Source organism: Danaus plexippus, chromosome 20 (assembly GCF_018135715.1).
Source record: "Danaus plexippus chromosome 20, MEX_DaPlex, whole genome shotgun sequence".
NCBI lineage: Eukaryota > Metazoa > Arthropoda > Insecta > Lepidoptera > Nymphalidae > Danaus > Danaus plexippus.
In genome coordinates, this window is record NC_083550.1 from 3,530,630 (window position 1) to 3,545,191 (window position 14,562).

The 14,562-nt window shown below is 31.7% G+C and overlaps 1 protein-coding gene across 1 annotated transcript; it reads right to left on the bottom strand.

Moving 5' to 3' along the window:
* Positions 1 to 290: 290 nt before the first annotated feature.
* LOC116773949 (uncharacterized) lies at positions 291 to 2,540 on the bottom strand. Its single transcript, XM_032666540.2, has 5 exons — positions 1,820 to 2,540; positions 1,591 to 1,736; positions 1,288 to 1,521; positions 919 to 1,157; positions 291 to 834 (listed from the first exon to the last, which is right to left on the bottom strand). Exons 1-5 carry the CDS (start codon positions 2,469 to 2,471, stop codon positions 621 to 623), a joined length of 1,485 nt encoding a protein of 494 aa, XP_032522431.2. The 5' UTR covers positions 2,472 to 2,540; the 3' UTR covers positions 291 to 620.
* Between the last annotated feature and the right edge of the window lie 12,022 nt (positions 2,541 to 14,562).

The window sequence follows — 14,562 nt, forward strand, 5'->3', positions numbered from 1 at the left end:
ATAAAAAAAAAATTCTATATCATAACTGTTGTAAGAATTAGACGATTTTAAAATTTAACAAAATTAACGTTTTGTTATTAATGTGATGTTATACTTTTGAGTTAAAATAATAATAATATTTTATACCGTTAGTCCTATCTTTCCTAATGGTCGGGAATTTTGAACAGAACACTGAGTGAGATAAACAATATTAAAACAAGTTGATAAAATACATGTATATATATATTTTATAATTTTACTCACAAGTTATAGCAGTAATAACAAATAACAACACATGTTTGTCTATTAATATTTATTATAATTCACATTTCATGTATCTATCCTAAATTATTCAGTTCGAAATAAGTATAAAGTAATAAAATGTCACGTTTGTATCAGTCTACTCGTTCAATGTACTATTTACAATTCGATAAGTATTACAAATTAATTAACAATATCTGTGGCAGGTAAAAAAATAAACCCTTTAAATGTGCTCTTTCACGGTATCAAAATTATTTGCCCGGGGTTTAAATAGCTTTAATATTGTGAAAGTTATAATAAAAATTTAAGTAAACAATAAGCAACATTAGATTGGTCTTAACTTTTGTAGAAATGATTAGAGAAAGAAAAAAAAAAATAGATTATGGTGCAAATTCGATTCTCATTCTGGCGTCTAAAGCTGCAAATTCATTTATAGAAGCAACAATTTTCTGAGCCACATTATTCGGGGGACCACCATAGCGCACCAAGAGTGCTTTATATTCGTAACATGGAGAAGAAATAAGACGAACTGCTCTCCTTTGAATCGAACAGACATATGATATATTTGAAGTTTTTTTTTCAGCTTCTTTATATCTGTGAAGAAAGGGATTTGTTACCTATTGAAATTTTTACACAAGATGTATTTAAAGTGTCTAAGATTTGACGTCAGGATCTTACATTGAATTCATTTTAAGTTTCACTATAGCCTCCTTCTTCCTCAGCAGTAAGACAGAGTTCCTTACCGCCGCTGCAGCAAGAACTGATGGCCAAATTTCACAAAGATATTTGTCCACCATCATACCAGCAGTGTAAAGAAATGTTGCAGCTTCCTCAATCTCATCAGCTTGTGATGTGTCACAGGAAAACGACAGATATGATATGAATTCCTGAGGTATTACTGGATGGCGAGGAAATTTCTAGAAATATTATGAAATTACGTAGGTAAATCAAAGACTAAATTTAGTATTTTTGCTGTTACTTATCAATACGAATTAGAAAAAATTTAATTTTAAATTAATTATTTTCAATTGTATCGTGTAATTTTACCAAGGTTATAAGCACAGCTTTTTCAGCAGCCAATAGTTTCTCACACGAAAAGGCATGACTTGAACATTTAACCAATTTTCTAGCATATGTATAAGGGCCGTGGATCTTCTGCGCGATCCAGTAGCAAGCAGCTGCGAATAGCTGCATTTGATCTATATGAATATGACCTATAGCCAGCATAGAATCAAAATACCATTGAGCATACTGGACTGTGGAAGGACTACCTGCAGGGCCCTGGAAAAGAATTAAAAGTAAATACCTGAACAATATGGAAATTTATATCAGCAAATATAAAATACTTACATGAACTTTAATTATCCAATTGATGATACAAGAGCGAGTGTGACTATTAATTCTTGGTATATTTGCTCTCTTTTCAGCACTTAACAAATAAGTAAATAAATCAGTGGCATGATCACGATCTAAATATGTTACATAAGGCTTTAAAACTGCAAAAAATAATTAAAGTTGTAAAATAAAATTTCAGTATTGAAACACCTAATATTTATTATTAGTTATTACACTGACTTACTATATTCTGATGGTTGTTGTTTAATTTGAAGGCGCTCGTTAAATTGTAATCGCCTCTTGTGTTTCTCTTCCCCTTTCCTCTGTTTCGTTATCGGGGAGATGCCTTGTAATTCACGACTATGTGGTCTTTTGAGACTTTTTTTTATGTTTCTTACCCTATTGGGCTCTAGCAATGGGGATTTAGGATTAGGAGTTACTACGCTGCTAGTGTCTCCGAGACAATTCTTTTGACGATTATGTAAAAAATAACGAATTTTCTTACATTTCTCATCACAACTAGTTTCTTCGTCGTCACTTATAACTATAATACTATTTTCTTTCACTGTTTCATCTTTAAAAACATTATAATTCCAATCCATGTCTTCATTTTTTTGTCGAATAGTAACGAATCGTGTGTCCATATTTAGAGGAACATTCATTTTATTTCTTATCTTTTCTTTTTCTTTCTCCTTTTCATTTTTATCTATTTTATCATGTCTTTGACTAGTGCCTGCGATGTGTGAATCCTGACGATTGATTGTCTTCAATGGATGTCTTTCTATTTCGTTATTACGTTTCAGCAAATTATGTGGTACTGCTGGCAGTGGCGACAACGGTAGTGGGATTTTTGTTTTGTTTTTCAATCCCCTTATATTTTCTTTATCAACTTCCATTTTATTTCAAAGTATAATACATAAAATACGATCACGACCCGCGTAACCGTAAGCGTTATACGATAAACCATTCATAATAAAAGTACCCACTTGTTTTATAATTTTTATTTCACCTACTGAGTTCTTATTCATACGTATATAAGTGGGTTTCTCAAATCTTTTTCTTAAATGAAATGCCAAATTTGTTTGCCTTTTTTTTCAATTCGTGTTTCATAGAAGACATTTGGGGTACGCACAGAGTTTAAGAGACCTATTATATCTTACTTATTTTAATTTATTATGTCATTTGACGAGAAAATTTGAGCTTTTAAATTAGTGTTTTTCTTATAAAAACAAAAAGTAGAATATTACTTATCATCATAAAAATTTTAAAATTATACTTTGTATTTAATGATTATGGGTGAAGATTTTCAATAAATAAGGTATACACATATAGAATAAATTACGCCCACAATATTGTTAACTTGTTAGCATTGTGATATTTAAATTGACGTTTTAATTAGCTCTCTGGACATTTTAATTGGACCTTACAAGACCTTACCAATGTTTGAGTACTTTATCCCTTACTAATTTGACTTAAAAAAGGATTATAATATAAAACATAATGCCTTAAAGATTTAAAAATATTAAGAACAAATCATTAAGGATATTAGTTCGGTATCATTTTAAATCCTTTTTCTATATTATTAATTATTACCTTATACTTCTATAATGGATATAGAAAACTTATACAGATATACAATTTTTTTAAATATATTTAACAAAAAACCCTTTATCCTTGAATGGAACAGATTAGAACAAAAAGAAGTAATCCAAATTAAACAACAATTAATAAAACAAATCTATTATTTAAAGGAAATAATCTAGCATTTTATTATTTATGTAATAAAGTAAAGACAGAACACATTATTTGTCATTTTCAAGAAAATAAGGAGATTTATATTAATTTTACAAGTATCCTACAAAAGCTTTTATATTCCACCGATAAATCGTCCAACTAGTTTGAATAATTTGTTTTGCTGTCAGTATATAAGAACGAAAATTGCCAAACGTAAAACCGTTGATGTCAACTCGTTGCCATACAAGTAAAGCAACTTGAGCTTAGAAACTGCTATTATAAATAAGAATAATTTATCTGTATTAAGTTCTTAGAGAATTTAGATATTTCATTGATGTTATTCTTTTACATAGCCTAATGTCCAAAAAGAATTTTGTAAATAAGCTTGATGTTTATATACTTGGTGTATTTGCATTATCTTTGCTTTCAACTGTTGATCTAATTTAGATTTGAGTGAAACGTGATTTAATCAATCATCAGTCATCTTTATTAAGCTTGTCTATCTATCTCTATGACCAACCTTTTTCAATTAATCTTTTCTTTTGTATCTTTATTATTGGAGATTTTAAATGAAACTTCTAAATTATATTGCTCATACATTATAATGTCGCATGTCACTTTTGACTGTGTATGTAGCTAACAACGTGACAAAGATTAAAAATTTCATTGGTTGCCATATAAATTATTTTAAGCTCTTATTATGTGTTCATAAAACCAAATCAGGATAGAGAAAACTCAGCCAAAAACAAGGAAAGTTTCTCACTTACAACGAATCCATTTCAGTCTTTACCAATGTAATGCAATAACATTTATTAGAAGAAAAGTTAAACGAAAAGTTAAAACCTATTTTTTTAACACGATATAATTTAGTTTAAATCAATCTAGTGTTTAAATTTATTTCTTTGATGTTGTGTCATTACAATTAAATTTATGAACGAGTAATGTGGCGGATAACTACAGTACGCACGGTATTTGCGCACATTGACGCTACAGTCACATTGACGCTACAGCCACATTAACGCTACATTCACATTGACGCTACAGTCACATTGGCGCTACAGTCACATTGGCGCTACAGTCACATTGACGCTACAGCCACATTGACGCTACAGTCACATTGACGCTACAGTCACATTGGCGCTACAGTCACATTGACGCTACAGTCACATTGACGCTACAGTCACATTGGCGCTACAGTCACATTGACGCTACAGTCACATTGGCGCTACAGTCACATTGACGCATTGACGCTACAGTCACATTGATCCCCTCTGAAAGCGTACTGAATTTGCTTACTTATACTAAATATAAATATATATATATATATACTTAACTTGCTATAGCACTCTGGATTTATGAACGAAATATATGATGTTATACTAGTACTTTGTTCGCAATCCGAAAGTGGACTAACGGACTTATATTTTTTATTTGCCGCTTCCATAATAATATCCTATTTAAATTTGATAAATTCGGATAAAATTTTAGAAATACAAATACAATCGAAATTGTATTAATTATAATTGATATGCTACGATTATTTTAAATATTTACATATAACGCTCGGTTTTTTATATAGGAAATGTTTTTAGAAAAAATCTTAAATTGTAATTAAATATGTTTTAGCTTAGTAATATTCCAGTCCTATTTCGACAACTAATAAAACATTTAATTTATAGATACAGCGAAAGCAAGAAATTTAATTACACAGTCTTCATTTCTCTGAATTAACTGCTGACTGTAGCAAAAATTTGCATTTTAATGCAATTTTATTTAGCATATAATCTTCCAGTTCCAGTTAAGCTCTTGTTTTAACAATTTAATAAATAATTAAGACAAATACTTAGATGGTCGAGTCATATTGAGGTTAGTAATATTTGTTAGAGAAATATCAATACGGTAAAATTAGTTTTGTCGTAGAAGAATAATGTGTATGACAAATTTAATTATAGCTTGCGTCAGACTCATAATTTTTTTTTTTAATTTTAATAAGGAATTTCAAGCAATTCATTGACTTCTTGTCAAATGCAAATAATCAGTAACTTCGTTAATATTAACACAGTAACATTTTTTTTTAAATAAAAATTGTTTACACCTAATTACTTGGAAGTTCCATATAAGTTATTTGTAGAAAAAAATTGGCAAATAAAATTCCATAACTTAAATAAAATAAGTCATTACAATATAAACAATAAAATATCAACGTAGCATCTATTTTAAAAATAAAGAAGCTAAAAGGACATCTTGTGTTTAAAGAGAACTGCGTCCTTTTGTAGTTACCTTGTCAGCGTGACGGAACTTTTCTATTATAATAAAATTTACTTGATTTTTTTAAACTATTATTTTGGAATCAAAAGTAAAACATGCACAAATTTATTATTGCCTACAAATACGAACAAATAAGCACGAATTAAACATATAAGAACGAATTGTAAATATATAGTAATAATTATTATTTCAATGACATTTTGTATTCTGACAGAAAGCTTTCTGATACAAACAAGGGTTGAAATTGCATTTACAGCGATATGCAAATTGTATTTCATCACAGAGTTGTACTCAGTATTATTCTGTTACTAATAATAACTTTTTTTTAAATAATATTTAGACACATACCTATGATAATGATGATGATGATGACATATCGCATCTGATCACAGTGAAACTAAAATGTGAATTAAAATTAGAAGTCAAACAGCGTGTAATGCTTTCTAAGATTATTTTACAATCATTAAATTTATATTTGTATCTCCATTAACGTAAAGTATTATATAAAATGTTTTGTTTATAAATCACTAACAACCATTTTATTTGAATTACTAACAAATGTTACGTAATTATTAGTATGGTTTGCTGTTGCAATTTTTTTTTTTTAATTTTATTCAGTAATAATATTTAAGCTAAAATTTTATTCACAATCCGTATGTCACGTTATAAGTGGATGATACAATTTGCAACGCGATAAAGAGCTAAACGTTAAAAGCTACTGGTACTTAAGTTTGATGCGCCCCTATTTAGGATTCCTTTACATCCGGGTCACAGCTGGTGTATAACGTTATTGAAAAAAATAGAAGATTTCGTGTACCTTTAAACGAATATATTATAATATAATGTTACTAGAAGTTACATAAATATTTTTTTTATTTTAAAGTTTTAATAAGACTTATACAGCTATGTCAATAAATAATATATTTGTTGTTATAAATTTCTTAGCTATTTTCAAACCTGTTCTTTTTTTTTAAAGGCCTTTTGTTTAAGTAACATTAGCTAAGAGTTTAATGAACTTGGTTCAAAAATATAATATTAATTAGAGTTTTAAGTATATGAATGTTAAAATGTTATAATTTTATTATCTAGTTGAACTTATAACTTAAGATACGAAATGAAGAATAATAATAACGGTAAATCATTAGCACAACGTAATACGCGAAATTAGGAAAAATTCTGATATATATTTTTTTTTATATTCATTGGCACGGTAAATCATTAAATTTTATGTCAGTGTTTGTGAAAATGATACAAATCTTTTACAAAAACTTATGAGTGAGAATTAGTGTTCCATAAAACTGTCTCTTTAGAAAAACCATGGCTTATTGGAGTAAATATAGTTTTGTTAACAAAACATTCATAAACGTTAGTTTCACTGTACATTTATTATTCTTGTACATACAAAATGTACTGCGAAATATTACAGAAACTTATACCCCTAAGACTGGATTAGGATTTAAGCTAGACCGTCAGAACGCTTGTTGTTTCGAGCGTGTTGATTATTAATTGTACCGACCTGAATTTACATTGGCATCAGATCCCAACATAAGCTCAGTAACTCCTGTTTCTCCTCAGATTTCATATAAAGGATGGTAGTAGAAGTTAAAAAAAATTATGATTTGCTTAATTTCTCTAATTTGATATATAATTTTTTTTAAACAACCAATACTGTTAAAACAGCAACGAATTATTTACGTGAAAAGCATCAATATTAACATGTAAAAGTATATAAGCCAGTTTAAGATAATGACTATTTAAAACATTTATTAATATTTCAGTTTACACCAAGTTGACAAAACTCTCAATTAGTGATCTTCAATAGTTTACAAGATGACTTCTATTTACTCAACAGGAAATTGCTTATTATACATATATATATAATTATACTTGAACTTGGAAATTTCTTAGTTATTATATAGTATAGGGATATTTCCCGTACTAAATATCTAGGAAACTATATCTAGGAAAATTTGTATATAGGAGAAATTTGTATATAAGGGAAATTGGTGTATATGGATATATCCTAATATAAGGTTTTGGAATGTTTCGCAATAGTTACATTTATATTTTGTTAACTTAAAAAACTTACATTTATATTTTGTTAGTAAAATCACATTTAGTTTTTGTAGCCATGGTTTTTATAAGGACTTTTTTTTTGACATATTTTTTTGTGGCTACTAATTCTCTCTACAAAATTTTTGTAAAAGACATAAGATCTTTTCGTCTTTTTCATGTACACTGAGATAAATAGTAATGATTTACCGTTCAAATATTTATATTTAGAAAAAAATACATAAATATGAATTTTTCTTCATTTCGCATCTTAAGCTTTTTGTCCCACAGGTTCACGTAGATATTACATTTAATTTACATGTTTTTAATGTTCATATAGCCAATAGTGTATTCTCTGAGGCACGGCATTGCTCTGAGTGTTACTTTTTTGTCTCTTTTCTTCTCTAAAAACCAGGAACCGTTTCAGTTAAAGTAATAAAATTATTATTTAATTAAATTATAGATTAAAGGAAAATATTTTCTCATAAAAAGTATATTTCATTGGTAATCTTAATAAATATACATAATATTATTACAATAAATACTCTTACGGTGTAAATTTGTTCTACAAAAAGACTTCGAAGACTTATTAAAGAAAATTTTTTTCATATTGATATTTTCGCAGTGATTGAAAAATGAGAATTGAAATGCCTATTATTATTTTTATTACGATACTTATGCGAATGCCTTTTATTCTGCTATAAAAATAGATTAGTAAAATAATGACTCGAGTCATATGTTTTTTATAAGCACTTCATTTTACTATTAAGAATAATCGGTTTGTGTTGTCATAAGTGGCAGAGAGATAAGATGGTGATTAATGGGAAAAAACGTCTCATGAATTATTTTAAATGATATATATTGCTTTATTACACCAATTGTTTGACATTAAATGATTGCAAAAATAAATACATACGCAGTGTAATGAAATTAACTTAGGAATCCCATGAAGGAATGTTAATAAGTATGAAAGTTTCTGATATTTATACCAGTCAGCTTTCTGTTTTCTGATTATTTCTGATGTATATGATCTGCCTTCTGAATTTTCATAAAAAATTCGACTTATCGTTATAACTTTGACTTAAGATATAAATGATTAGAAACTTACTTAGGTTGTGTGATAGTGAAAAAAATAATAATAAGATCAGTTACAGAAGAGGAAAAGTATAGGAAAATGTTTCTGGAAGTCTTAAAAAAAGTTTGTAAAGTAAAATATACATAGATATATGTGTGTATTGTAAAGAAGGACAATTAAACAAGTAAAATTATATTGAACTATAAGCAAGATATGATTCCACTTTTCACGATAGACCAATATTTTGTACCTTAAATGTTACCTAATAATTGTACATTGTGATGTTTCAATAAATTATATATAAACAATAGTCTGTTAATGTAATTGCAATTTTTTAATAAAAATTAATATGTTTATTAATAATATATTTTTTAACACTATTCCTTTGATAGTTCAGATTACTTTGAGTTAACTCATAAAAAAGCTCAAACTAATTAAAAAATCTGTTTAAGACAGGATGACTTGAAGAATGCATACGAAGTCAAGGCTCTTTTATACTAGATATATAATTTGGTTTAGATCAAGATTTGTATTATTTTTATGTTTTAATATACTCATGACGTTAGAATTTTTTACTACTGTACCTAAGTTACTGTGACAGACAGACTCAGACTCAGAAGAGTCATGGAATGTCCCCAGAAATTCGGGCCCCGTCTAGCGAGGCTCTTAACCGCATGTTTGGAGCGGGGCCAGTTTCCCAGCCGGTGGAAGACAGGAAAGCTGGTCCTACTTAAAAAGGAGGGGCGCCCCGCAGACTCACCATCTGCGTATAGGCCAATCGTGTTGCTGGATGAAGTGTGTAAGATCTTTGAGCGAATCATCGCCAGTCGCCTCGTCCAGCATATGACAAGGGTGGGACCGGATTTGTCGGACAACCAATATGGTTTTCGCCAGGGGCGCTCCACAGTGGATGCGATCATGCGCGTGAAGACCCTCACGGAGGAGGCAGTCGCTCGAGGTGAGGTGGTCATGGCGGTGTCGCTCGACATCGCCAATGCTTTTAACACTTTGCCCTGGAACACCATACGAGAGGCACTGCGGTACCATGCGGTGCCGCGTTACCTACAACGCATTGTCGAGGCATATTTGTCAGAACGATCTGTGGTGTACCCGGGTCGAGAAGAATGGGGTCGGCGAGAGACGTCGTGCGGCGTTCCGCAGGGTTCGGTGTTGGGGCCGCTACTGTGGAATGTAGGATACGACTGGGCTCTACGCGGTGCGCTTCTTCACGGTGTCGGCGTCATTTGTTATGCCGATGATACGCTAGTTACAGCGCGTGGAAAGTCGTACCGTCAAGCGGCCATACGTGCAACTGCTGGTGTCGCGCATGTCGTGGGAAGAATACGGCGGCTGGGCTTAGAGGTGGCATTGCACAAGTCTGAGGCCATCTGTGCCCATGGGCCAAGGATGAAGCCGCCTTCGAGGTCCAGCATCACAGTAGGCGGAGTTTCCATCGCTGTCGAGTTGACAATGAAGTACCTTGGACTAATCCTCGACAGTCGGTGGAACTTCGGGCCGCACTTTACACGGCTTGCCCCCAGGTTGATGGTCACCGCTTCTGCACTCTCGCGCTTGCTGCCCAACCTGGGGGGGCCCGAATGCTCATGCCGGAGACTCTACATGGGGGTCTTACGGTCGATGGCTATACGCTGGGCCCGTGTGGGCAGAGGCCCTGACGGCCCGCAACGTCGCTGCGCTGCGAAGGCCGCAGCGCGTGATGGCTATTAGGGTCATAAGAGGGTACCGTACAACCTCCTTTGAGGCAGCGAGCCTCCTAGCCGGATCCCCTCCTGGGACCTCGAAGCAAAGCTCCTCACGTCGCTCTACTGGTGGCGCGTAGAGGCGGTCGAGCGAGGCGAACGCCTGATGCCTCGACAGATTGAAGCACGGAGGGCGGAGCTCCGCCAGGTCCTAGTGGCAGAGTGGCAGACGCGCTTAGCGCAACCCACGGCCGGTCACGCTGCTGTAGCGGCGGTAAGGCCTGTTCTCGAGGGGTGGCTCAATAGGAGCCACGGCGCCCTCAGCTTCAGGCTGACGCAGGTACTCACCGGACACGGGTGTTTCGGGAAGTATCTTTGTCGTATAGGCCGGGAGCAGACGTCCCTTCGCCCTTCCCCGAGGGCGACGGGGCTCCATGAGGATTTTCCAACCCGACACCAAAAAAAAAAAAAATGTCCCCAGAAATCATATTATAGATTCTGTTCATATTGTTCCAGCTTTACTTAAAAAGATAAATAAAAAACGTCATCCAGTCGTTTATTTTTCCATGGGAATTCGACATGTATTTCTTATAATGACAATATTAAGTTTATTACTATGAAAAGTAACTAAACAGTACTAATTATGGGTAAAAAAAAACGAATTTTTATTTTATGAAATACTACCACAATCTTGAAAAAAATTTGCTGCCATTTTACTATATCATTACTAAAACGAAAATAAAAAGAAACTTTTACTAGCACTATATTTTTATACGGCACAATTTCTTTGTTATATTTTCTATTTATCAAAGCTCTAGTAGCAAAAATATAGAAGAAAAACAAATCATTAACATTTGTTTGCAAATATTATATTTTGCTTTATTTTTGTAAATCAAGAAATAATTAATTTTAAGGTTTTAGTGAGCTAAACTTTTAATAGCTTAACTTAAGCTGAAACAAAGTTTTTTCAGCCGGCAATAGATTTTGTACTTCATTATAATAAAGAGTACATTATTACTTGTAATAAATAAGAGCTTCTTTTTTAAAAAAGCTATATTTCACGGACTATACCATGTTTTTTTGTGATCCAAGATCATGTTTGTATTTCAAGTAAGATTGTTCACAGACGGGTGGGAGGCTATAAAGCGAAATATAAAAATAAATTCCTTTCAGAACTATTATTTTCATGTTTTTTAAACCATTTATATTTATCAGTAACTCTTTTCCCACATATATACTAATATTAAAGGTATTCGTTTAACTGTGTTTGGCTTCAAACGGTTTTTGTGTTGCTGGCGAAGCACGGGTGCTTTGTTCATGGTGAGAACTTGCTTTACATGCTGCAACTTGGTCTCCAGATGTTCAGCATCCTAAAGGTGATCGGCCCTCTGACACAGATATTAAGTGGTGTAATAGACTAAGGAATCACACTGTTAGCTTAGTCTATTATGTAATGTGATAACGGCTACTTCAAGATGGACGAGACGGTAGGTAAAATGTATAATAATAACAATCGGAGAACAAAGACGAAAACCGTAGTTTCATTTTAGTATAAAACAAGAAACCATAAATAATAATTAAAGATTTTTGATAAGAAAGGAATTTAAGTAACTGTAATTAACAAACAAATATTTTGCAAGTATAATAAAAATGTATGTGGAAAGAAAAAGTTTTAACGACCTAACTTCATGACATGAAATAATGTCTTAGAGTAGGGTTGACACATGATGTATTTTTAAACTTTATTGTTTTAATTTATGCTTTTGCCTTTTATTTTTTACTTTCAGGTGTTATTTAAATCATTCATTTTCAATACTAATTTAATTAAATAAATTAAAACGTATTTTTGTGATCGTTGAATTGAATGAATTATTAATGTTCCATGTTGACATCCGGAATCCATCTTGAGTCAAGCACCTGTCTTTTTAGCCTTTTAGTCCAGTTTTCACTTCCTTCCAGTGCAAGTGATGCCCTCTAATTTGAATTTGGCGGGAGGAAACTTGCACATTTTAACAAATTGATATTTCTTACTTCATTATAGCATCGTCTTTCAAAGCGAGCAGTAGTCCAGTTTTAAGAATACGCATTAGCAGTGATCTTTATTACAGTGTTTTAAGTGTGCAGATCGGAAAGTGTTAATATTTAAATATATCGGTCTACCTTCCAAAGTCATGGACAGTGAAAAAAAAAGTACGAGTGACAATGAATTTCCGTCACGAGATTCCTGTTTGGGCAGGTATGGACAGGTACAGTGTACAGAAACGATCTCGAAAAGCTGTAAGTAAGTCACAATTTCAGTATCTGTCTCGACCAGTGGCTTTTTTTTTGACTACCCTCATTACGCAGAAAAAAAGTATAATAGAGTTTTAACTAACGATAAAACTTACCTATTATTTTTCCTTAAGACATCCGGAATCCATTTTGAGACAAGCACCTGTCTTTTTAGCCTTTTAGTCCAGTTTTCACTCGCTTCCGGTGCAAGTGTTGTCCTCTAATGTGAATTTGGCGGGAGGAAACTTGCACATTTTAACAAATTGATAATTCTTACTTTATTATACATACTCGAGATGAACCAGGTAGAAATTACCTGGATTACTAAACTTTTTTGTTAGTTAAAACTCTCTATTATTAACTTTTATATTTTTCTTACAAAATTTACGGGTAATATTATCGTTTAAATTATGCTGAATCCTTAAAAATATATCTTTTTTATTTATTTATTTTATCTTACAATATTTTGTCAACATATTCATTTGTTTTATTAGGTTAATATGTAGTTCTATAAATTAAAGTTTGCATTTTTAACTTACAGGCTGTTTTATATTAGCTTGTGCTCCCACCACATAATATATAATCATCTTTATACTACACAAATAATATATTACAATATAAATGTAGAAAAACGAAATCAAATAGTTAAATCACAAAAGCGTCAATACCAAACTTTCTGCCTTAAATTCCTGTCACAATATATACCTACAGTATTATGAACGTTTACTTCACGATAACTTAGTGATTTTGGGGACAATTATTTTTACAGTCAAAATAAAATAAAACTAGACTCTTAAAATTATGGCTCTAATCACACAACAGTTTTTGATGGATCAATTGAAATCGATGTTGTATGTAACATACAATGTTCATACAATTAATTCAATTAGATAAAGGGTGTTTAAAAGCAATGCGTTAAATATATCCTATACAAGTAAGATAATATTAATTAAAACTCGTAATATTTAGTGTACTGTAATAATTGTATGGAACAGTTAGCGCTCCTTACATGTACAAAATATATATTTTAAATGGACAAATTTGAGATAAAAGAGTAAATACAAAATATTTCATCAAGTCCGGTAAAATAAAAATTTAAAATAAACAAAGTTTATTTTCATTTAGGTGTATTATATTAGTAAAAATGTCGGGAAATATAACACAAATTATATAAAGTGTCAGATAAAGCCAGCGCGGGGCCTGTAACATATCCTGTTAAGGGGCCCTGGGTTTCTTTGGGTTTCCAAGCTCAGGGTAATTTTCAATTTCAAGTGTATCGTAAGGCATTCAAGGTTTATCTTAAGAACTTCGCATTTAAAGTAAGCAAGATATTTTAATCGTTTATCTAAATTAATATTTTTCTTTTACGGTCAGAGGTCCTAAAACCGGCATATTAACAATATGGTCAGCACTTCTTAGCACATTATAATATTGTAATAACATACTTTTGAAATAAAATTTAAATGCGTAGCTAATTTTCATATGAAAATGTACGAAATATTATTTCCTAGTTCTCTTACAGATAGTTAAGAAAATATTTTTGGTATATTAACAAAAATATTCCGCTCTCGAAGTTTTGTTTTTATGGCTCTAGGCCTGTAGTATTTGATACTCTTGCTAAATGTCTTATGCAGCACTGATTATATACCCTTAACTAATCCAAATTCTACCACTTATAAAATATATTTTAATTAAATCATACACGCAAACAGAAAACTGAGTCGTGACCTATAAAAATATAACATCGAGATTAGAATGCAGGATTTTAAGATGTATTGGAGAGACTTTTTCTTTAAGGAGGAAAATCATCAAATGTCCAATCTTGCCCTGGGTGGGGCAAGAGGGAGGGTCAGACACCTACTGACTAAAAACCCCCGTACTTTCTCC